General features: G+C 35.9%; 1 protein-coding gene across 5 annotated transcripts in view; it reads right to left on the bottom strand.

The window, feature by feature from the left end:
* The window catches only part of LOC105251087 (serine/threonine-protein kinase minibrain), an 80,695-nt gene that overhangs the window by 16,991 nt on the left and 38,385 nt on the right, over positions 1-25,319 (bottom strand). For all 5 annotated transcript variants that reach the window (XR_003123664.1, XM_025414739.1, XM_025414742.1 and 2 more), the window contains exon 3: positions 12,445-12,695. Coding sequence is in view for 4 of the 5 variants with exons in the window: in XM_025414739.1 (XP_025270524.1) it covers positions 12,445-12,695 (251 nt within the window). In the remaining variant the exon portion in view is untranslated. The remainder of the gene's footprint in view (positions 1-12,444; positions 12,696-25,319) is intronic.

Genomic DNA, 25,319 nt, shown 5'->3' with positions numbered 1-25,319 from the left:
ACACTTGGAGAATGTAAAGAGAAGGAGAGAAAAGGGGGAGAGAAAAACGAGAAAAAAGGAAGGAGAAAGAAGTGACATAGAAAATGATCAGAAAGGACGATAGATAAGAAAGGTAGGTGGATAAGAAAAAGACCTGAAAGAAATCCGATTCATATCTAGGATATTCGTATCTTGTATTTCAATAAAAATACGCGATAACAATAAGAAAAGCGATTCTTCTTCATGTATATTCATTGTTAACATTTAGATTTCTTTACTTTAATTTGTAGTTCTTTTTAGATTTTTCAAAGTATCTAGTTTTAATTAAATCGTAAAGTCAATCGCTTTAAGACAGATTTATTTACTAAAATATATATCAAAAATTGAAAAATTGTAATAATGATTTTTCTTTCAAAATAATGCCTTTCTATTCTAGAAACTCGGACAAATATATTTAATTAATTGTTTTTCCATTACATTTAAAATAAATTGACAATAGGAAGTTTAATGTAGTCTAAATTTCTCTTTTCATTTTTGACATTTTAGATTCCAGATACTTTTCATTCTTGCAAAAATGCCATTAATTTAATTGGTAAATATCAAAATTCATTATCAAGCAGAGAGCATCAATGTACATCCAAGACAGAAGTAACTGTAAGATATTTTTCCAATTCTAGAAAAGAATTAACGGAACAACTGCTCGGCGACTTCGTTCCTCGCTCCGACCCTGAGGAAATAAGAAGCCGATGAGAAGGAAGAGCGAGGTAGAGATAGAAGAAACGTGATCAGGACTACCAGCCGAGTCATGAATGAAGTGACAGACGAAACGAGCGAGAAAGCCAGCGGCGGCGGCCGTTTCGCGACCTTCCGGAACGTCTCTACGTGCTACTTCTTCCTTCTCTCGCTTCGAAACAGACAGTCGTAGAAATCATAGTCTAGCCCAATGTCGCGCGCGATATTTATTGCAACGATCGACAAATATGAAAGAAGAAAAATGGAAATATAATTTCTATTTATAGAAAACTATTTTTTTTACCACAAAAAATTAAAAAGTATAAATAACAAATAATCACTTGATGACTGGATTACGTCGATATTTATAGTATATTGAAAAGACTGAAATAGCAACTAGATAATTATCAATATTTATTTATTTTTTCTACAATTTTTTTTAATCATTAAATTAAAAATATCGTTCTGCAACTTATGTTTACGATATTTCCAAGTAAAAGTTAATATTTCTTGGCATAATTTTATTCAATTCTAAAACAAAAAATTTCAGACAATTTATTAGAGTCTGCACGTGTGAGAGGATTTTCTGATTTCTCGAGAATGTTTTAAATAATCAATATTATAAATTTTCTCCGTATATGCTCCTTATGTGTACAAAATATCCAAGTTGCTATTTCAATTTATCATTTCAATACACAATATAATTAAAACAATATTTTTAAATAAAATATATGTCTCTGGAAAAAAGAAAAGACATCGCGCGTGCAAGAAAAATCCACTCGTGACGCTTTCGAAAGTCTCTTGTAAAATCAGCAGTATATTCTGCCCTTTCGAAAACGCTTCTTGAACGACTCGACGAAGTGCAGGGTGCAGAAGAGCGTTAAGTCGTACCTGCGACACCGTTTCTGAGTCACCGAGCTCGAGCAACGGTCAACGGAAAGTTTCGGCACAAACGACAGAGAGGCGATAGACAGAGGGAAAGAGATGGAGAAACAGACAAAGGGAAAGAGAGACGGACGAGAGTGCGCGAGAGGCTAATCTATCTCAGCAGCGAAATTATCGACGAGATCGGGACGGGCTTAGAAAAGTAATAGATAATTAGCGAGGGGGACGCGCGATTCGCGCTCTTCTTGTTTCGGGGTGGATTCCGAAAAACGCACGGACGGCCATTAATTTATCAAAGCGCGGGCGTGATAAATTAGAGCCCTCTTCTCTCGTGTCCTGCTCCTCCCCCTCCTCCTGCCCCGCGGTCGCACCTAGCTGTATGATTTATCCCGCGAGGCAACGCCACTGACCCCGCGACGTATCCTCGGGAGGAAAAAATAAAATTAAAAAATATATATATATATATATATATATATATATATATATATATAAACTCGAATATCGTCTCTAATTAGCGACATAAAAAGAAATCGAAATCGCACATGATCTCGGTGGCCTGCACTTCCCTTTTTTCCGATACTCGGATTTCGGGTTAACCACTTCATGTTCCGATAATCTAACAACGCTCTCGATATTTCGAGAGATTTCAAAATTAGACGGTAGAGATTTCATGAGCAACACAGATAAGGGAGAGATACCCTCTGACGCGCAGCTTTATCTTTTCTTAAAAGAAAAAGATGTAAATAAATGATTTTATAGCTGGCATGTTTTTTTAAAGGGATATATTTTGAAAAAATTTTCCCCTTAATCCTTTTAATTAAAAGACAATTTATAATATATAATAATAATAATAATATATAATTATAAAAATAATGATATATAATTATAATAATATATATAATTATAATAATATAATATATAATTATAATAATATAATATATAATGATAATAATTATAATAATATATAATTTAGAAAATTTATAATAATAAATTTTCTAAAATTATAACATATGAAAGGATTTAAATTGCAAGCAAATAGCAACATCAGATGCAATCGAAAGTTGTGCAAGTTTTACACAGCGTGCCTATAAAATTTGTATGAATGATTGAACTTCACAATCAATATACTTGAGTACTTTGATATTACCCAGCACGAATCCGCGAGAGAGACAAGCTCGTTTATCTCAGACACAATCGTTAGAGATACGTGAGGATCAAGCTAAACATCAAATATCAGAAGAAACGATCGTGTACCCCGCGTTATCTTCCACCGAAGTTCGGTTTTACGGAAGAACAAAGTTCGGTTCCTCGGAAAGTTCCACCGATCCCTCGTTTTTCGATCATCCGAGGACTAGATCGAAGCCTCAAGGACGACAAGGCCGGAGTCGACCCGAAAAGGTAGGAGAACTCGAACGACCGGCAACTATCGTCGTCCCTTTGTGCGAACGATGCCGCCGTCGCGAATTTGACAGAGAGAGAGAGAGATTTCGGCGAGATTTCAGCTCGAGTAAAATCAGGGCGGACTTTCACGGACGGGCGACACAAAACAAGGAGGCAAAACGCAAGACTACCATCCCTCTGTTCCCTCCGACTCCGAAAAGAAGCGGTCGTTCGCTCCTCTCTCCTCGGAGCACACATAAAACGTAACGCTTAGTTGCACATCAAGCTCATCGAGAGGCGGACATTAGAGTGAGATTTTATTCTAACCCATTTACATCGAATTTCAAGTACACACAGCTTCTCGTCACCTCTCGCGAATTGCTTGTCTCTCTCTGTCTCTCTTTCTTTCTCTTTTTCTCTCGCTTCTTTTTCATTTTCTCTCGTTTCACTTTAAATAACGCAATTATATCCGTGTGTCTTTTTGCTAAGAAACTTCTTTCCGCCTTTTCTTTCCAATATTTTTTGAAAAATTGCTTGGAAAATCGCTAGATTTTAGTTTCTTTTTTTATCAATCTTTCATCAATAATTATACAAGTTATACGTATAAAATATTATTTAATTTTTAATAAATTTTTATTATTTAATTTAAAATAATATTTAACAGTTATTTAATTTCTTTATATATTTAATTCTCCCGTATTTCTTTTATGTAAGTATTGTACAGAAAACGCGCGTTAAAATGATAAAGTATATGAATCATATAGATTATAGATAAAAAGAGATAGACATATTGAAATTTTGATATAATTGTTGTTGAAGATTATCCGCGGCAGAAAAGAGAATTATATTTAATGTATGAATTAAGACAGATAAGCGAATTGCGTTGTTCTTAAATGAGTGATCGGTCAACCGTGACTGCTGGAGAAATTGCAAAAATTTTCGATTCTCTCTTCGCTCTATTTAAGTCAGTTATTACACCGTATACTCTTAGTCGCATTCTTTTATACAATTTTATAACCACGTTTCGTACTAAACTATATGAAATATTTAATTTTGCGAGAACGACCAATTTTCATTTTAAATTCATTTTATTATCCTAATTTATTTATTTCTAAAATAAATAAAAATGATTTTGAAAAACTGCCTTTTAAATGCGGTTCATCTATCCTTGTCAAATTAACTTAATTCGATTTTAAGAAATAGATATATCATCTGAAAAATTTTTATCAAGCATGATTGAATTATTCAAGATGGAGAAGGTACAATAGTTTGACAATTTCATGATAACTGTCAAATCAAAAAACAAGCCTAGCTTGAAAAAATGTCAAATTAGCGTATATACATATTATTCGTTATTAAAGGAGTCGAGCAAGAACGCGATCGATTTTTCGCGAAAATACCCGACAGGGAGAAGCGGCTAGTTATGACTGCTAGAAAGGGTGGAAAAACGGCGGCCGTTAATTCGCGAAGGCTTCTCTGCTAATCTCGCGCAGCCTCAACTCGATTCTCGCGTCTTTCTTCCTTCGTCCTTGAATATTTCTCTCATATTATGGCGCGCACGCGCGAAACAGGCTACAACATCGCCAAGGATTTCGTAGAGAAGTTAAGAAAGTCCCTCATAAGATGGTTTCCGCCAACCATGTCTCGCGCATCATTACGTTATATTGCGCGACGCGATAAACAGAGTCCGCGTTATTCCCTAACGAGTTTTTAAAGGAGGGACTTGCGAAAGTAAAATACTGAATGGCGACAAAAAAATTATCCTCTTTTTTTTCTCGCGAAAATATTCAGGCAAAAATTGACGGATTCGTTAATTAGATCTTTTCCAGATGTAGAATTCTTGAGGACGCAGAAAGCAATCATCGGCAAGGTTTTCTCGTCGGAGCAGCTACGTTGAATTCCGAAGTGTTTCCACTCAAACGGCATCTCCAGTGTGCACGGGTCCTTACGTTACGTATACGCGGAATGAGCGGATGGCATCTGGGTCGTCTTTAATTATTCGCGAAGCTATTCTGACTTGTGACGAGAGCTTCGAGCGATGAGATTCGATTCCTCGTTGCCTTCCTCAACTTAACACGCGACCTACGATCTCGCCGTAAAACTCTCGTGCGACGCGACGTTGATTATTTCACAACCCAAGATGAAAATGTGCCGAATGGACGAGCAGCCCAGCTGATCGATTCCTTCCTCGGGGGAGGGAAAGGACATATTTATCCTACAAATTTTGGGCATGCGTATCTTAAAGAAAAAATTCGGAATTATTTTTCACATTATTTTTTAGAATATTTTAAAAATTTACATCTTGTAAATTTTGTTTCTCTATTTTTCCTGATTTAAATTTTCATCCCTCGTAAAATTATAAATTACAATTAAGAGCTTAAGTAAGTATTCTAGTTCCTCGTGCAACTACACCAGGTTGCAGATGCACATTCGATGCGAATCCATCGTCGCACGACAAGAAAGAAGCCACGAACAAACGCGCGGTGGTTGCACTTTCGACCCTCGACCCTCAGGTCAGGCTGCAACCGATTTAATTTCAAATTTAAACACCGTTTGAATTTAAATTTAACCGGCGCTGCCTGATTTCACACTGCGACTCGACGGCGAGTAAAATCCAAAATATTGCGAGCATAATTCAGGCTTATTCCTCGTATTTGGCGTGCTAGAAATCGCAAACTTACTACGATAATCGCTTATGTTAATTTTAATGAGATTTTAATGAGAAAACTACTATGCGAGACAATCTCTCGATATGCGTGATTTGATAACAAAATGCACCACATTAAAAAGCTATCGCTCTCAAAAGTTCTTGAATTAATACACTCGAGATACAAAAATCTTAAAACAATAGAATGCTAACAAAAAAATTATTTAAATTTTAACAAAAAAATATATTAAATTTTAACAAAATAAAATATATAATATATTAAATATAATAATATATTAAATTTTAACAAATAAAAATGTGATACATTTATAAGTGAGCAATTTAGATGATACTTTAACAAGCTGACAAATTAAGTATATGTCAGTAACTTAATGAATTATGATCTCAACACGAAATTTATATCGATTCGCGCAACGTTTCGGTCTCTCTCTCTCTCTCTCTCTCTCTCTCTTTTTCTCAGAATAAATGACTATAATGTAACATATAAGTTCATCGATGTGTGTAATTTGCCAAAGTCGTAATACGATTCAACGACGATAACACGCCGGAATTAGCGCGCGATCGATAGCAGGACTGGAAATATCATTTCGCGAAAGTGGCTCGCGAAATTTTCCTCGGTGACTTTTCGAAGGAGACGACGATATTATAGATTCTGAAGAAAGAGTATGAACTTTTAGGGAGTGGCGGCGCACCCCGTGCCCTTCGCTCAAAGATATCGGCTGATTCCGAAGACTTGGCGAGGAGAAAGAGAGATAGAGAGAGGGAGGGAGGGAGGGGGAGGCGGCGAGGGAGGCGAGAGAAAAGTGAACTCTCTCGGACTATTTTCTCTCCTCGCGCTCGTCCTTTTTCGCGTCTGTCTCACATACGAGAACCACTTCGCGGCCGCCGCTTCGATTTCGCAAACTTGCCTAAACAAAGTGTCGGCGCGGCTACGCTGCACAGGGAGACAGACAGCGTTTCTCTCGTATATATGTTAAATATTTCGCGCCCTTGTCCATTGTTTTCCGACGCGCGAATTGATTTTATTGGCTTTTCGACTCGGGAATTGTTCCACGTTGCGCGCCACGTGTCGCACAATATTGCGCACGTTGTCGATCACGAGGGATAATTTTGATTTCGGGGGAAAAATATATAATGTCGCGAAAAAATTTCGATTTAGCTTTCCTCGACAAGAGAGAGACTTTGATGTATTCGCAAAAATATTCAGAATTAAATTTCCGAAAAAAGGGAAAGCACGAGCGAGACTTTTGTAAAGAAAATATTATTTTTCCTTATTTGATCAAAGAATTTGTAAATCTCTATCATTTTTATATCCGGTTAGCTAAGTAAGAAAATATCGAGCGAGTCTCTTCTGATTTTCATTTCTAAAAAAACAGAAATTGCGCACGTTGTCGATCACGAGGGATAATTTTGATTTCGGGGGAAAAATATATAATGTCGCGAAAAAATTTCGATTTAGTTTTCCTCGACAAGAGAGAAACTTTGATGTATCTCGTATTCGCAAAAATATTCAAAATTAAATTTCCGAAAAAAGGGCAAGCACGATCAAGACTTTTGTAAAGAAAATATTATTTTTCCTTATTTGGTCAAAGAATTTGTAAATCTCTATCATTTTTATATTCGGTTAGCTAAGTAAGAAAATATCGAGCGAGTCGCTTCTGATTTTCATTTCTAAAAAAACAGAAATTGCGCACGTTGTCGATCACGACGGATAATTTTGATTTCGGGGAAAAAATATATAATGTCGCGAAAAAATTTCGATTTAGTTTTCCTCGACAAGAGAGAAACTTTGATGTATCTCGTATTCGCAAAAATATTCAAAATTAAATTTCCGAAAAAAGGGCAAGCACGATCAAGACTTTTGTAAAGAAAATATTATTTTTCCTTATTTGGTCAAAGAATTTGTAAATCTCTATCATTTTTATATTCGGTTAGCTAAGTAAGAAAATATCGAGCGAGTCGCTTCTGATTTTCATTTCTAAAAAAACAGAAATTGCGCACGTTGTCGATCACGACGGATAATTTTGATTTCGGGGAAAAAATATATAATGTCGCGAAAAAATTTCGATTTAGTTTTCCTCGACAAGAGAGAAACTTTGATGTATCTCGTATTCGCAAAAATATTCAAAATTAAATTTCCGAAAAAAGGGCAAGCACGATCAAGACTTTTGTAAAGAAAATATTATTTTTCCTTATTTGGTCAAAGAATTTGTAAATCTCTATCATTTTTATATTCGGTTAGCTAAGTAAGAAAATATCGAGCGAGTCGCTTCTGATTTTCATTTCTAAAAAAACAGAAATTGCGCACGTTGTCGATCACGACGGATAATTTTGATTTCGGGGAAAAAATATATAATGTCGCGAAAAAATTTCGATTTAGTTTTCCTCGACAAGAGAGAGACTTTGATGTATCTCGTATTCGCAAAAATATTCAGAATTAAATTTCCGAAAAAAGGGCAAGCACGATCAAGACTTTTGTAAAGAAAACATTTTTCCTTATTTAGTCAGAGAATTTGTAAATCCCTATCATTTTTATATCCGGTTAGCAGAGTAAGAAAATATTGAGCCAATCCCGATTTTCATTTCTAAAAGAATAGAAATTGCTCTTCGTATCGTTGCGCTTATTATGATATTAGGGGAAAAAAATTCCGTTTGCGTTCCTTAATAATGCACTCCGTATTTAGTACTAAATAACGCGGTAATACAGCAGTGATCGCAAATATTTTTCACGATACTACCGTGGCGTTGCTGAAAGTAACTGTATGAAATATTCAGCGATTAGAAACATAATGTTAGGGCGCGGGAATCGTTGCATTTTATCGACATCGCGCGCCCAGCGGTAACCCCTTTATTATTTCACGTTCAACATATAGATTGGAATCTGTAATGTTAGCCTAAATCCATTATTATCACACACATCGTACACTCGAGCGCCGTTAGAAAAATTACAACGTTGAAACATGCAACAGGTTCACGACGCGTCAACCCCCTTTTTTGTGCAGTTTGCGGCAAAATTAACGCAAGATTACCATGGCAAATATCAATCGGTCTCAATTTTTTTCTTTTTTTTTAATTCGCGATGACACCTACCGCCATCCACTACAATGCCCTTTCAAAAATTTCATACACATATACACACACACACACGAGGGAGAGGGATTGAAATTTATCACTTGAAGATTATTCCTTATAAACGCGGGCTCTTTCTTAAGGTATTACGATAAATCGTGAACGAGAGCGCGACGATAAGCGCGACCGCGACGAGATAAGACTCGGATTTTCCTCCGGTGGTAATATCCGGTCTGACGCGCTCCTTTTCCTGGGAACTTACGATTCCGCGAATAATCGGTGCGACGAGCGACCGCTCGACAGAGAGAGAGAGAGGGAGAGAGAGAGAGAGAGAGAGAGAGAGAGAGAGAAAGAGAGAGAGAGAGAGACGGTACGGACCGGCACGGTTGGCACCTAAGCGCATAGCTAGTCGACCTGCATCCATGGATATGCAGGATTCCGACGTCGATGGACCTCATACCACTGGAATGCACTCAACGAGCTACAGGCTCCGCGTACTCCGCAGGCCCCGGCTCTCTCTCTCTCTCTCTCTCTCTCTCTCTCTCTCTCTCTCTCTCTCTCTCCCCCCTCTCCCCCACCCCCGGACTCCCCCGTCTTCTTCTCCTCCTTCGAAAGGCACGCGCTTCTTCCCCGGCATCTTCTCCTTTCCATTTCTCCGTCTCTCTCCAGCTTCTCTTTTCGGCCTTCTTAACGCTTACCAGTTACCACTCTGGATATGTTAATGGCTTCGGTCGACCACTTGGGTTACCAAGCGCGAATCTCTTTGCCGGGAGTCGAGTTCTCGGCGGAATACTCTCGAGCCATTGAGCCGATCGATCGATCAATTGATCATCGGAAGTGAACTTTTGACACGTGACGCGCTGGTTTATTATTAATAGTCGGTGTGTATATTGTAAGATTGAAAAATGAGTTATTTCAAGCTCAGCCCCTTGAGCGTAAATATATATTATAATAAACCTACCCCCTTATCGAGTCGCTGCTTTACTTTCATACGATTCCTCCTTAACTTGAAAGACGGTCGCAAAAATAATAAAGAGTAACTGGAATATAAAAGCATAAAATTTCTCAGTCGAAAGAGTTCGTAGGCTTTCACATTTAGAGATACGCGTCCTTCATCGATACAATAGGATAACCCGAAAGAATCGCGAGGGTGGCCACTTTTCGAAATTACCAAAACTGCTGCAATAAGGGTAGAAGAAACCGTCTATTTGAGCTCCGTTACTTACCGTTCGCATTCTCGAAACGCTTTCAGTAATTTCGAAAAATGGCCCTTTCTCTTCGATCGATCTGTCTCACTCTACATGCGTCGTATCGAGTTGCGTGGGCGTATGACTTTCGGAAACAATGAAGAATTTAAAGAATTGACAACGAGCGAAGGGCGCAGCCACAATGCGGACTCTGCGGGCATTCCTTATAATTACGTATCGGTCCATAAATATAGCAAAGCCCCGCGAGCTTTATTGCTCTTCGATTGCGCTCGATCGATCGATTATGGATAAATAGAATCGCGGCGCCGCGTCGCGAACCATCTGACGATTGATAGCGCGCCGACGTTGTTTCCTTGATAAAATGCCACGGCTTCGAACGCAACGGTATGCGCGTCTTATCAGCTTGGAATGTGCGCGCGCACGCACTTCGATCGCCGATAATTTGTCCTTCGGAAACGCGGAAACGTCCCTCGCGTCAATCGTATCGATCCTGATCAACGCGTGCATATAATTATCGAGCGATATAAACGTAACCGAGGAATATAAAGGATTCTCAGTGATCGTATTTTTATCATCAATCTCGTGTATCGAAGAATTTCTTCCCTTATTAAGGCTAAATTTGTTACTTTAATGATTAAAATTGTCGTCTGATGATTAGCGATGAAAAATTTCATATTTTTATACAAAGATGTTAAATGTGTTCGATCGGGGAATTAATTTTTGGATGCTTGTGCTTGATTAAATTATTGTTGCATGAATTTGCAGAGATACTTATATGAATAGGAATGAAAATCCTTTTGAGTTTCTATTGTAAAAAATTGTATAAAAAAATTTAAATATCCATTGTTGCCGATTAGACATTAAAAAATAAAGGCGAAATGCGATCTGCGGTAAAGAATTTAACGGCTTTTCATATAAGGAGCGCAAATAAGCCTCGTGTTCCTCCCACACTCGCGATGGGATGATCCAAGAAGCAAGTTCCTCGTGAACTACATACACACATATTTCGTTTCTCTCGTGCGTGGGCGACTTTCTGTCGACTCGCAATCCCACCTTTGTCCTATACATTTCCGAGAGACACGTTTATATTATCGTTGACGTCATCCGTGATGCCATAATTGTCCAATCAGCTGTGACAGTCGCGAGGGTCGGAAGTTCCCAGGCTATCGCGATTTCGCGATCCATTCACTTTTTTCCTACACGACCAGATAATTGTCGCTTATACGATCGCACATTACGATTGTCCGATATCGAAGGGTAATCTGCATTTTATAATCTTTGCTAGTTGATTCGTTTGGAAATAGAATCTTTTTATCTCTTATTGCAATATTATTTCGATATTCGCTGATTAATTTATTAAAAAGAGCCCAAATTTAAATTCTATAGAAAGCACATGGTTTAGAAAAAAATTTTAAAGATATTTTACACGCGTATTGATTGATAAATCTCAATCTGAAAAATTCAATTCGAAATAATTTTATAAATTATTTAAGAACATTTAGAACATGAAAAAGGCGTAGCTTGTGTGTGAATATTATTTAGAATGATGATTATTTATCAAGGACTGTTTGAGTGTACAAAAATATTAAATATATAAATATAACCAAAATAAATTATTTACAAGTTGCAAGAAATTGCTGATGATTTCTCTGAATATTTTCTTATATATTATCGATAAAAGTAACGCGAGCAAGATCAAAACAATTATTTTTAACATTTACATAATAAAGTTATTTAGTCTAAATTCAAATTAAAATTTGGATTTATATTAATATAAATTATTATGTAAATGCTTAGCCCTAAATGTGAGAAATTTTTTACTAATTTAATTGCCTCCTATACATTGTATCATACTATAAATTACAGCAAACCATCTTCTTGTTAACGAAGATCCTACAAATGTCCTTTCCCCCCACAGATTTTCCTCTATGATCGATCCATAAATTCCGATAGACTATTTTCTCATAATCCAGATATAGATGCGCGCATCTATCACATGTCGCAAAGCGTGGGAGTAACCGAACAAACAATGCACGTAACCCTGTAACTTTATTTTCGGATATCTCGATCTCTGTGTCTGGTCGATATAAGAACTCGGAATATCCGCTCGGGCGATAAAGAGTCGCTTTTAACCTCGGAAACTTTCCACAGTTACATTTCGGCGGTCGGATAGAAAATGAAATAACATTCTGATACAAGTCAACAGAGTATCCCGCGTATCTCTCTCCCTCTCTCTGCCATTTTCAACATCCTCCTGCAAAATTATAGCCTTGCCACAAAATTCTTAACGTAACAATTACCTTAATAATAACCGTATTGCACGCGTAATTTAAATCTAAATCTAAAATAAGGAAACTTCAATTCCTCTTGACATTCTTAACAAGATTTAAATCGAGATATTTCAGAGAGACGAGAATATTAATTTGCCATTTTATCAGCTTTTTTTCAAATCGCGAGAGAAATACACAAATAGATACGCGAGACGGGAGGTTGACAGGACGCGTAAGAAAGGAGCCTGCTTACCTCGTTGATGTGTTTGTAGGTCTTGATGAGGTCGACGCTGAGTTTCCTGAGGGGCGCCGTCGCTGGATCGCGAAATCTGTGGGGTATCCTGGCCTGCATGGCGTGAATGTCCGAGGGGGTCTCCTGCGGGACCCCGCCGGCAGCCCCGCCGCCCGTGGCACCAGCACCACCGCATACCGCGGAGGGCATGGGCTCCTCGGCCACCAGGCGCCCGTAAAGGGGCGCACCGCCGGTCCCCGTCCTCCCGCTCACTGAAAGCATCAAGAGACAAACGGATCAATGCACGGCTCGACGAAAAGTACTCGCTTTTCGTAGTACACCTTACTTCATCTTCCGGAAACGTAACTTGTTATCGTGTTACTTGGCCCGGAAAGGGAGAGGGTGGATATATTTCATGGGTTTGTTTGATTTCATTTGATCTCATCGACTCTTAAGAATGTTTACTTATTTTCCAAATATTGAGAATTTAATGAAAATTCTACAGAAGTTCTTTACATATGTTCAGAATCTTTAGTACAATTTTGAAATCGATTCACTAAAGCGGTCACAAGTTGCAAGGATTTTAATTTGCACCGAATTAACATGTGTTCTTAGGGAAAACGTATAACCACGTTGGTTCAAATGACAAAAACACATGGAAATAATATTCAGAATTTGTTTAAAATTTGCTTACAGTTATCTCTTTAAGTTAAACGCGGAAGAGAATTTACCGGAGGATTGCAAATTCCAGGAATGCAAAAGAAAGATCTATTTATATCATAGATCTCGATATATCATCGAAATATTCGCAATTTGTCTGTGAGTTATTTTCATCGTTTCTTAAGGATGTTTTGTATCTATTTTCAAAATATTGAGAATTTAACGAAAATTGTACAGAATGTCCTTACATATGCTTAGAATCTTTAGTACAATTTTTAAATCGATTCACTAAAGCGTTCACAAGTTATAAGGATTTTAATTTGGATCGAATTAACATGTGTTCTTAGGGAAAACGTATAACCATGTCGGTTCAGATGACAAAAACACATGGAAATAATATTCAGAATTTGTTTAAAATTTGCAAAAGTTTAGATACAGAGGAAATATTTGGTCAAATAATATTATACAAGTACTAATTGGTTAAAAAGATATTAAATATAATTCAATGAAATTAGCCATGTATTTGACACAAGGCGAAATTCTCTGCCAAAAGTGAATCATTTTGATTAACAAAATTCGGAATATTTCGGTAAAAACGCAATAAATATTAAAAAATACATCTCTGCATTGTAAGTAAGATCAAATTGTAATATTCCACACAATTTCTCATACTCAAAATACATCAAAAGTGGATATATTTGTCAATATTGATTTTCAACTACTTTTTCGGATTGTACATACAAAGCATCCTTAAAGCATCCTTAAAGATTCGATTTAAAGAAGATTTTAAATAAATAAACTTGTATTCACAGATATTTATAGAGATTGCTTTTTATCAAATTGTGCCTTAATTTTAATATTATTTGTCTTTTTTAGTTTCTTTAAGCAAGTAATTCCTTTTAAAAACAGGTAAAAATTGAGAAATTGATTATCTAAAATCGACATATTTTATACACTGTAGAAATATTATAAAGATATTTATTCTGTAATAAATTATTTAATTATATGTAAATGTATTTCAAATTAAAATAATTTTTTCTGTTTTATAAAAACAACCTTTGATAAAATAGCATATTTTAAACTCTGACACTTTGAAATATAAAAATCAGATTATATCAATGTACCAAGCAGTTTCTTTTAGAAATAAACAATAAACATAAGAGTAAGAATTAAATAGATTATGATCATAGAAATAGATTATTATAGACATTCTTATTTGAATTAATTGTAATTTTCGCTAAAGAAAGTCACAGAAAAAATTGTTCAAGCTTCAGAAACTCGATGCAAATCAATCCAACATGTAAATGAGCAACCAATGAGCCATAAGCTTCTGATAAGTAAACAGACCAAGTTCATATCACTTCTGATAAAAAGTGCAGCGTATTAACTTTAATCGCCGAGAAACAGAGATATATCGGTTTATAAAATCTATTTTGGTATTTTTCTTCTAATCTATTTAATCTAGAGGCAAGTTTATGTAGAAAGATTAGTAAAATTTAAGATTCTAATCGTCTATATTTATATAGGAAAATCTTGTTAAAAAATATTATTTTTTGAATTCTTATTTATTCTGTATATTATACAAGAGAAACCTAATTTTTCACTTGTAACACACATCTTTCCCTATTTCTTAGTTGTGTTCCTTTAAAATGATTAGCCTCAGATCGCGTGAAAAGTTATCATCCGTCTCTCATGTTATAAAAACCGTAAAAGAGCGCGGAAAAAAAATATAAATAAAAGATTATAATAATATATGTTATTCAATGTTGATTTTTGAAATCTGCATCGTGTAATTGCAAAGGAGAATTTGATTGCATCGTTGTACACATCACGAGAAATAGATCAATGTGTGGCCGCAAGTTTATAATCAATGATCAATATTTGTATGTTTGCTGCTTGATGTTGACGTTTATCTGTTAAGTTTATCATTAGGTAATTAGATCCGCGGTATTAATTAGGCAACGTCAGGTAACCAAGTTGCAAGTTGTTTTGATCGATGCCGACTTTTCAGATTAATGCTGCAGCGAATAAAATCCTGTTACAGATAATGTACAAACTAACGCAAAAATAAATCTAATTTGACTGCCTAAATGTGTGGGCGTGTTTGTTTACACAAGCCCATAATTACTTTTTACTCATATAAATTAATCATGAATAAGAATTATCGCCAATAAAAAAAAAAAAGATTAATAATATGTATAAATAATACAATGAAAATATCACATAAAAATAGCGATAGAAATTTTACGCACATACGTTTGCGATTATAATAATTCGCAATTATATTTTCCCTTAATTTCAACATTCTAAGAGATGCAGATAAAATAACGATCTTGTCGGTGCGACACTTCTTCTGACGAGAGGATGACCGTTTATCCAAACATTTCGCCTGTTTTTATCGTCGTTAAAGCCGCTACGCGCGACGTAATTAGCATTGGAAAAATTTCGCGGAGAGAAGTATCTCGCGTTCGTAAATAAATATGCGATTAAACGCGACACGCGCCGCGCAAACGGAATCGGTTTTGTTGAAATTACTCCCGGATAATCCGGTAATAATACCAGAGTTACCGGGATTAAATGCGCGCGCTTATCTTTTTGCGCGAAGATACCTTTACACTGGCGATAGAGCTTTCTTCTAAACTGTACGTGGTTAATAATCTTTCCCTTAAATAACGCGCAACCTCACACGTCATTTCGATACATTTTTCCCCGATAAAAAAAATCTAAGTTTCTTACAAATCACCGCGATTGAGCGGCAAATTGTCATGTTCCTTGAAAGATATAGGGGAGGAAAAAAATTGGCGTGTTTATCGTTTGAAAGAGAATCGCAAGTTCGAGCTCCTAATCGAGTTGGAAGCGAGGCGCGGGACCTAAATCTCGCGGAAGTTGAACAAAGAGAGAGAGAGAGAGAGGGAGAGGGAGAGAGAGCGCGTATGCGGAAGTGTCGATAATTAACAACTCCGTCAGAGGGATAGAGTGTGCACCGGAGAATCGGGACGACGGCAGTGGCGGGCGGTCGTTAATTTTGATGTACGACTCTCCGTCCGTCCGTCCGTCCGTCTCCGTCCCGCTTCGGCTCTCGCTGGAAACATTACTGTCATTTTAACGATCCTGTTAGGCGGCGCAAACCGGCTTAACGCCGACCGCTTGATGCCGCGTTAAACAACTCCCTTCTTGGACTACCCTCGTTTCGCGGTCCTCACGGCATGATCGTAACGCGTCGAATTTACTTTTACACGGCTTGTTAGTCTCTCTTCAAGTGTGAATACATATGAAAAAATTAAAGGGAAATTATCTCCGATACCTCGAAAATTGAGCCTCGTATTGCCACTTATTTTCGTAAATTTTTTTCGCAAGAAATATTTATTCTCTCTCTTTCTTTTCTGATAAAAAATTTGTTAATTTATGGAACGAGAGATAACTTTCTCTTTTTGAAAAATGCGAATGTTTCATTTACTTCGAATAGCTTTAAAGTTCCTGGAGTCCAATTATATAAATTCATCTTCAGGATGTCTGACAAAATAAAGAATGCAACAATTTTAAATATTAAAATATCAAATTATATATATGTCTTCATTAATTGTTTACTAGTACGTCTTGCAAACAGTATATTTTACAATAATATTGTTTTGGAGCGTGGTTTCACAATTTATTAAATAAAGTTTCACCGCGCTTTATTTGCAGTGTATTTCGATAATAAAATGAGGAATCAAAAGAATGCGCACAACTCGGCTCGAACAAATGAATATGTGATAGATTGAGACAACAAATGAATGGACAAGTGTATAAACGAATGAATGAATGAATAAGCAATAGTGGATATAAGCGAATAGAATGCTTATTGCACTTTATACGATACTCTTTGCGAAACATTATAGAATATTTCCATACAAGTTTATCTTTGCTTAAAAACGCGATATCGCTCGTAATATAAATTTATTATTATTACGTAAATGTGAGATAAAAATATTATTCGAAATATCAATATCCATATCTTTAATCGTCGTGATATAAATATCTAATGTTAACAAAAAAGAAAAATATATTTTATAATTTAACGTGAACGTTTTGTTTACATTTATATAATATTTTATATTTTATTTATATTTATATTCTATCCAGTTTACTTATATTCGTATTCATTTCTTTTAAATTTTTGTTATTAAGACTAATTTATTTTTTATTTAAAATGATTAAATAATCGCAAGTCGATCAATTCTTTCTGCAAATTTACAAAATCTAATGATTACCTCATCAAAAATCAAATAATTGTAAATGAAAAAGTTTTTCGTTCAACTTATAAATTAAAATTGTTGTACACTTATATATCTAATCGCGCAAATGACATGACAAATTTGCACCTGAACGCAAACTGTGAGTATAATTTTTCACTGAACTGCTCGCCTGAGGTGAATAATCATTAGACGAATTGCTAATCGATAGACAAATTTAGTCAAGATACAATCGAGATGTGTCTATACGTCTTATAAATTACGATGTACATTTTCAACAACCTCGAAGAAACGAAGAGATCAACATCAACGAGAAGATCAACAGAAAGGCAATAGTCAAATTCTCCATCGTGACAGACGCGAGAGACAATAATTCACCCAGTCAACCGTTCGTCACGCGACTTTAAAGCACGTACACATTATCGGAAGGTGCGAAAAAAAAAAAAAAACCCGGGCGAGAGGTACGCACATGTGCGAGGACGAAGAAAAAGACGAGAGAAAAGGGGGGGAGGGGGGGAGAAGGGAGGAGAACGAGAGAAAGAGACGAACGGGCGTACAACGGGGGTAACGAGAAAATCACGACTAGGTCGGGTTAAATTTGCGGGCTGTCTATCCTCTTTGACCTCCGTTCCTGCTCTCCGAAAGCTTGTCCCCCTTCCCTTTCCTTTTCCGCCCGTTTCCACCCTCCTCCCGCGTATACACTCACCCCGACCTCCCCCGCGCCTTTTTTTCCTTCCTCCTTTTTTCACGAGCCATTACGTATCGGAAAGCGGAGAGCTAACTCCCGTCCCGGCTGCTCGCTCACCGTCGTGCTTCCATTTGAAATGTAGGCCAGGGCGCGGTTGAATGAAAAAAATATTCATTAACACGCGGCGCGCGAGTCAGCGGTTCTCCGTACGCGATCCTCCCCCTTCCGCCCCCTCTTCCCGGGCGCTTTCGCGTACGAGCGAATGCACCCGCACCGACGATGATAATCGTGAGGCCAATCCGATGTGAGATGCAGACGAAACGTCTCGTTTGCATGTCTGCGTCTTGCACGACATGGCCTCCCGGTTGATTGGCCGCGTAATCTCTCCCTTTTCCATAGAGGGTGGAGGATTTCGAATATACGTGGCATAGTTTGAAATCAAAGACCCTTGATATCGCGATATCAAAGAAACTAAATCTCGTATGATTTTTTTCCTTTCGTACGTTATAAATTAAAATAAATATATATTAAATTTATTAAAATTCTTTAATATGTATTTAAAAAAAAAAAATTATATATATATATATATATATATATATATATATATATATAAATTCTTCGTGATTGGCTTATTTATTTTAATATATATTTTAATATATATCAAAGAATTTATATATATATTAAAATATATATATATATATATATATCAATTCTTTAATATAAATTAAAATATATATTAAAATAAATAAGCCAATCACGATCGAATAATAGAAGAATCATCGAGTACAATTAAACTTTTCATCTTGGAATTTTGAGGATTCGCGAGAAGTGCAATTTTTTCCTGTCATCTATATTTTTTTAATGATAATTATATATAAAGAGCTATCCTCACGTATAATTCCAACTTATAAACGAATGATTCCGCAAATCAGCGATGGAGAATGCGCTGGATGTGAGAGGTCCGAGTATCGTCGACGAAGATTTTGCCCGTTCCAAAAATATATCCCGGCATGAATCGTGAAAAATTCAGGCGAACATATCGATACAGAAACAGGAAGAGGTCGGGGGGGAGGGGAGGATTATCCTGTCGGTCGATATAGGCGCGCCATTGCTGGAGAAACTGGAACGCTTCACGTGAGTACGCGAACTCGCGCATGGAATTCGCACGCGCGGATTTTTTTTTCCCTTCCCTTTTATTTGCTTCTGCTCCTTTATCACACGCGCGAAGGGCTGATGCAGATTCGAATTCGAGATAAAGCACGGATGTATGCGTATCGGGACACGAATCGGTCTCGTCGGATACGAATTATGGAGCACGTGGCCGCATAAATCTGTGTGCCATCTGTCACGCTGTGTTTACCGTCCCTCATTCTCACCCTCGAGACGTGCAATTTTGGAACCCCAAATCCCGAAACTCGGATAAATGGGATCGATTTCGACGGTGATGAAAGGTAACGTAACTGGCGTTGTAACTTAACAAAGTCGGCGGGCAAAAATTTCACCTCTTATCATACCCGATGAAGAGACGAAGTACACGAGAAAGATTATGTGTACGCGCAAAAAAAGACTCCTTTACGAAAAACATTTAATTGTCAAAAAAACTTAGATTAAATATCATTTAAAACATCCTAAGCCTCATTTCTCTCTCTAATTAATTGTAATTTTAATTATATAACTATATTAATATTTATATAACTTTATATAGCTATATTATTTATATGATTATATAATATTTATATAACTAATATTAATTAAAATTTTATATAATTTCATCGCAAGATATATAAATATTTTTTTCGACGCCTAATTTATTTACAAACTTTCCTGACAAAAGTTCAATTTCATGCTTCTGTATATTAAGTATAACTAACATGATTATATTAAATATAATTAAATATAATTATTACAACTATTTCGAGTTGTGCTTGCAAGACGCTCTTTATTATCTTTCGCATATTGCTGCCATGTTCGCGAGTGGTCGTAAAGCCTGAGTGAGTGGGAAAAATTCGCGATGCGAAATGCAGAGGGGAAATAACGCGAGTTGAGCACCGCGATCGCGAGAGGTCACGAAAGGCTGACATAGGCCGTGCGATAGCCAGCACGCATTCCACTTCCATTCATGCTTCTTGATCCACCTCTTTGCCCCCCCCTCCCCCTCCTACCCCCCGTTCACCTCTCTCGCAACCCTACGACATCCCCGTTTTGCTCTCCCTTTCCCCACACGCTCTCTCCGAGGGTGTATTTGCAGGTACGAGGGGGGGGAAGTAGCACGCGCGCGACAAACCGTATCTCTTTCCTCGCCGAATGATTCCTCGCGCGAGAAACTGTCAGCTCTATCGCGAAAACGATTCTTCTATCTCACCCTCTTCGGAGATCCTATATCGAGATACGAAAAGAGACAAGTGACCTGAAATCTGCTCCATCTCCTCGCGTAACGCGATTAAATTTGTTTTTACCTGGATGCATTATTTATATTCAGAAACTGACTGTAAGAGAAGCGGATCGATATTAAAAAGTATACACTGAGGAAAAAATTATCTTGAAATAAAAAAAATTTTAGTTAACTCACGAAAGCTATTTTTATTCGGTGGGTACTAATCACGTATTTTACTTGTATTCGAAACGTTTGCTTGCTTAAGTTAAGTATTTATTTACATATGTTTAGAAAAATATATATGCTTAAAATATATATAATTTTTAATTAAATATTTTTATATTTTAATTTTACAAAATATTTATTGAAATGCATTTTTCATTCCCAAAAATTTTAAATTTTTTAACTTTAAAAAATAATATATTTAACTTAATAAATTATAGTATATATTTTACGAAAATAGTATTTAAATATAAAAAATATATAAATGAAAATAATGTACTTAATATAACATGCATATTTAATTAAAATTAAATGCTTTTGCTTAAATGAAATAAACAATTCCTTTCATTTAAAGCAAAAGTTTCAAGAAAACAAATTTATTTGATTTAAAAAAATTTTTCCGTCAGTGTATAAGTTACTTTATATTTATTCTAGCTTTTTGCCTTTTTTTCGTTAATTAAAACGGAACAAGAATGTGATAAAAAATTAATTTTCCTCCATCCTTTTCGATTTACTCCGAAACAATTATCTTCCTATTTGTGCAAAAAAGAAAAACTAAATTGACCTCGTAACAAAGTTCCTTATAAAAAATTTGATTATCCTTTCACCTCTGTGATCCGAATAATATTGAGACGAGAGTTTCTCATGTTATGTAGTATAAATCCGCGAAGAGTTATTGAAAGAAAGAAAGAAAAGACCTATTTTAACTATCTCGGGAACCAGCGCATCATCGCTCGCGAGAATGTACCGGGTGAATCGCATTAACGCGACGCGTCTAATAATCGCTGCAGGTAACATTCATCGTGATGTTTAAAAAGCGACGATTAATTACGATCGCGCAGGAAACGATCATTATATTTCTCTCCTTTCCTAGAGAAATGCGGACGAGACATTCCTCTTTCCTGAGCCCACGTCGCTCGTGTAAAAAAATTATGCTAATAGAAAATATCTTCGTTTTCTCTAAGTGTCGGTAATAAATTATCTTTTTCTCTCGCTTTCTATATCAGTAATTGATATTTTCATTGCCGCTGAGCGCTGCCACCCCCGTTGGGGAAATCTGTATTTAATTATTAGTTCTTGATAGAGATATCAACAATACATTTCTCTACTTTACTCTCGATTCGAAATGATTCAGTCAGCCGATAGATGATCAACTCGTAGAATTTTTATTATGAGACAACTTTCGCGTTTATTTTTCGTATTAAAAACGTTTGAGAATTATAATAACTGTAATTAATGTAATTAATACCTATGAGAAAAATTATATTAACAGAAAAAAATTGTTTGATATACTATTCGTGGAAATTCTGACAATTTTTTTACTCCATAAAAATGAAACTACACTTTGTTTATTACGATTGTTCGATTTTCCGTTATTATTATAGAGATTGAAAAGAGGTTTTTCCTATTTATTGTATATCGAAAATAAATATTTGCAGTGGAAAATAAATTCTTGTAATTAAAGTCTTTAATTTAACGAGAAAAAACATTGCAAACTGTTTTCAATAAAAAATTCAACATGAGAAGAGCACAGTGGGCAAAGAAAAAATTATATAGACCGTCGAAAAATATGAGAAGAAACTATCTGACTGACAATTAAATTATATCAGGTTGAAATCTCAATCGGACATGTCCAAAGTCGACATCTGCACCACTAAGATTGCGGCTTTATTTCGTTGGCCACTGGAGTACATTGGGTACACCCGGTACAATCGATACGTAATACGTGTCACCGTTCATAATTGGCGTCTTCTCTCTCTCTTTCCCTCACTAGCCGGATTATACCAACCTACATGAGGAAATGCCAAAGCTTTCCATAACTAGTGTTACTCGCTTCATATATATCATTATATATCGACGAGTGTTCTTGTCAAAAAATCAATATTTGATGTGTTGCGCTCCGAAACTATAAATTATTATGAGTCTATTTATTCCGTCTTAGAATACTAGAGTACTAGAACGACTAGCTACAAATAACACGATGTATAGATATGAAGCGATAGATCGCGATATTAACCCTTTATTTGCTAAAACAGTTTCGAGGAAGTGGATCAATAGTATATATCCACTATTCTGTTTCTGATTCCTTGATGCTACCGATATATCGCGTGACGTAACAATCTATTTCGTATATAGAGTCGTATAAAGGAAGACAACTTATAAATCGTAATATTCCCTCTTATCATGAATTTATAGAATACTCTATTTCGTCATTATTGTTTACAAGATTTGAATATCTACTTCTTTACCAATTGTATTATGAAATATGATTTGTGGATATGAAAAGAAGGTCAACCATACAAGTGTGATTATTTGATTATCAGCATATAAAAATATTTTTCCTCTCTTATTATTGCTATTATTTTAAAATATAAATCACACACCGGCACCTCTTGAAATTGAAACAAATCTTAATAATTTATCATCTTTTTTATTGAGCGTAAAAAACATTTTTATTTTTGCAAGTAGATATTTTTTTGAGATATAAAAAAGAGAGATATATATAAAAATAATAAGAGATAATTCCCGAGAAATAAAAATCATGAAAGAGAAGAATCAGAATTTTCCATGACCAGCATTGCTCGCAAACTCCGCGACAACGAGGATGACGACGACAGCATCATATTGATCGATAAGCAAGCGCGTCGAAAGCAATGTATGTACGCTCTCCGCGAATCATGACTTTCGAACGCGAGCCCCGGGGGTAATATCGAAATCGCCAGTATTATGATAATTATACTAATGTGTAAAATGTGTATCTCTCTTGCATCTGTCGACGTGTGCCGCTGGATCAACTTCTCTTACGTAACTGTCGATCGAAAAAATCGAGAAAGAGGGAGAGAAAATATTTTAATCTTACAAATTTTTCTATATATATATATATGTATATATATATATATATATATATATATATATATATATAGAAAATATCTCCTTTTTTAATGTTGTATGAAATACTTTTAAATTAACGCATTTTTCGAAAAATAAATAAATAAATATTTAAGGTTTGCAAAACTACAGATTTTCGACAATTTCGCATGATATGAATAAACTTCTGAGAGAAAAGGCAAGTAATTAAGAATTATATAATAATAATTGAAACATTTCATGTATAATTTACATGAGTAGAAAATTCTTGATTTTTTTATCGTCACAATTATCGAAAAATCTCGCGCGAAGGATTAAGTGGTAAAAATGATCGCGTCGCGAAACGTTTGCTTATGTTTGTCTAGCAGATGCTGCGTAGGAGTGATGACAGGGTGACGGAGCGAGGCTCTTGCAATCAGAAATTCTCGTATGCGCAGTCGAAAGAGACAGAGAGAGAGACAGAGAGAGAGAAAGAGAGAGAGAGATGGCAAGTGCGAAAGAGAACAAGGCGGAGCGGAAAGACAACAAGGACAGATGGTTGTGTAAACCTATGTACACAGCAAGTCGCATGTGACTCGAATACGAGACAATCCTTCCGTCTCTCCGTGTCCTCCTCTTTCTCCATTTGCCCCGAATTCTCACGAGAGACCGGCAGATTTGCGAAATCCCGCGCTAAGGACCGCGGAGTGCCGTAAGTCGCAGTCATCGCGGACACTATCCGCTCGTATCTCGACCTGTTCTTAAGGGGACCTACTACTCCGAAAACGGAGGGAGGAGGGGAGGGAGATAGATATGAAAAAGAGAGACTGGCAGAACAGGAGGGTTGACGCGAAGGACAGAACGCCAGTAGCGAGAGGTAGAGACGAAGAGAGAACTCGGAGGTTTCATCCGAAACTTCTCGTCCCTCGTTTGCATAATACGTCCGAGGACGTCCGTTTTCCTCGTCCTTTTCGCCCGCATCCCTCTTCGCGAAAGGTCGAGAGCGAATTAAGGAGCTGGTGTTCGTTCCAAAGTATTTCGGCGCGAAACGCGTCCGCGTGCGTATTTATATTATTCAATAAAGAATAATTTAGCTATGTATTAGTTTAAAATATATATTTTTGTTAAATAAAATTATATATTTTTTTATTAAAAAAATATATAATAGCAATATTATATATTTATATCAATATTATTATTACATTTATATTAATATTATTTATATTAATATAAATATAATAATAATTTATATTATAAATTTATATTAATATTATTATTGTGATTGCATTGATTGTGAGGCAATCTTAATAAGATAAGCTAGAAATAAGATTCTTAATCGAAAGAAAAGGATCGATTCGCGTCGAAGAAAATTCCTTCGATTATGAGGTATAACACGTGAAAGTAATAAGACGATTGCGAATGTATCGAAATGATGAACGATGAAGACACACATCGACATTGATTCGATTCTTTATCCTTTTATAGCATCGTTGGCGATATTGTCACTAATTTTTAAAACTCATCGTTTGAACTTAATTACCAAGAAAGAAAGGGAATCAATTTTTTTATTTTAAAATGTTCGCTATTTTCTTTGACATTTTTTTCTTCTTATGTTACTCTCATTTGTCATGTAATTATGCTTATTTTTATTACGTACGAAATTCAAAATAGTCGAAATGCTATCACGGTGAATTTAAAATAGAGGAAATCACATGATATGTCATAAATATAAACGTTTATCTTTATGTATGTCCTCGCAAATATAATGCAAATGAATTTTTTAAAGAATATTTTGTCGCGTATCATATCATTGGTGTGCAACGTAAATCGATTTTGAAAGAGAAGCGATAACGTTCGGCGATAGATAGTGACA

Source organism: Camponotus floridanus, unplaced genomic scaffold (genome assembly GCF_003227725.1).
Source record: "Camponotus floridanus strain SB8 unplaced genomic scaffold, Cflo_v7.5 scaffold89, whole genome shotgun sequence".
Classification (NCBI taxonomy): Eukaryota; Metazoa; Arthropoda; class Insecta; order Hymenoptera; family Formicidae; genus Camponotus; species Camponotus floridanus.
Note: the sequence above shows the minus strand (reverse complement) of the source record. Positions and strands in the feature narration are given on the sequence as shown.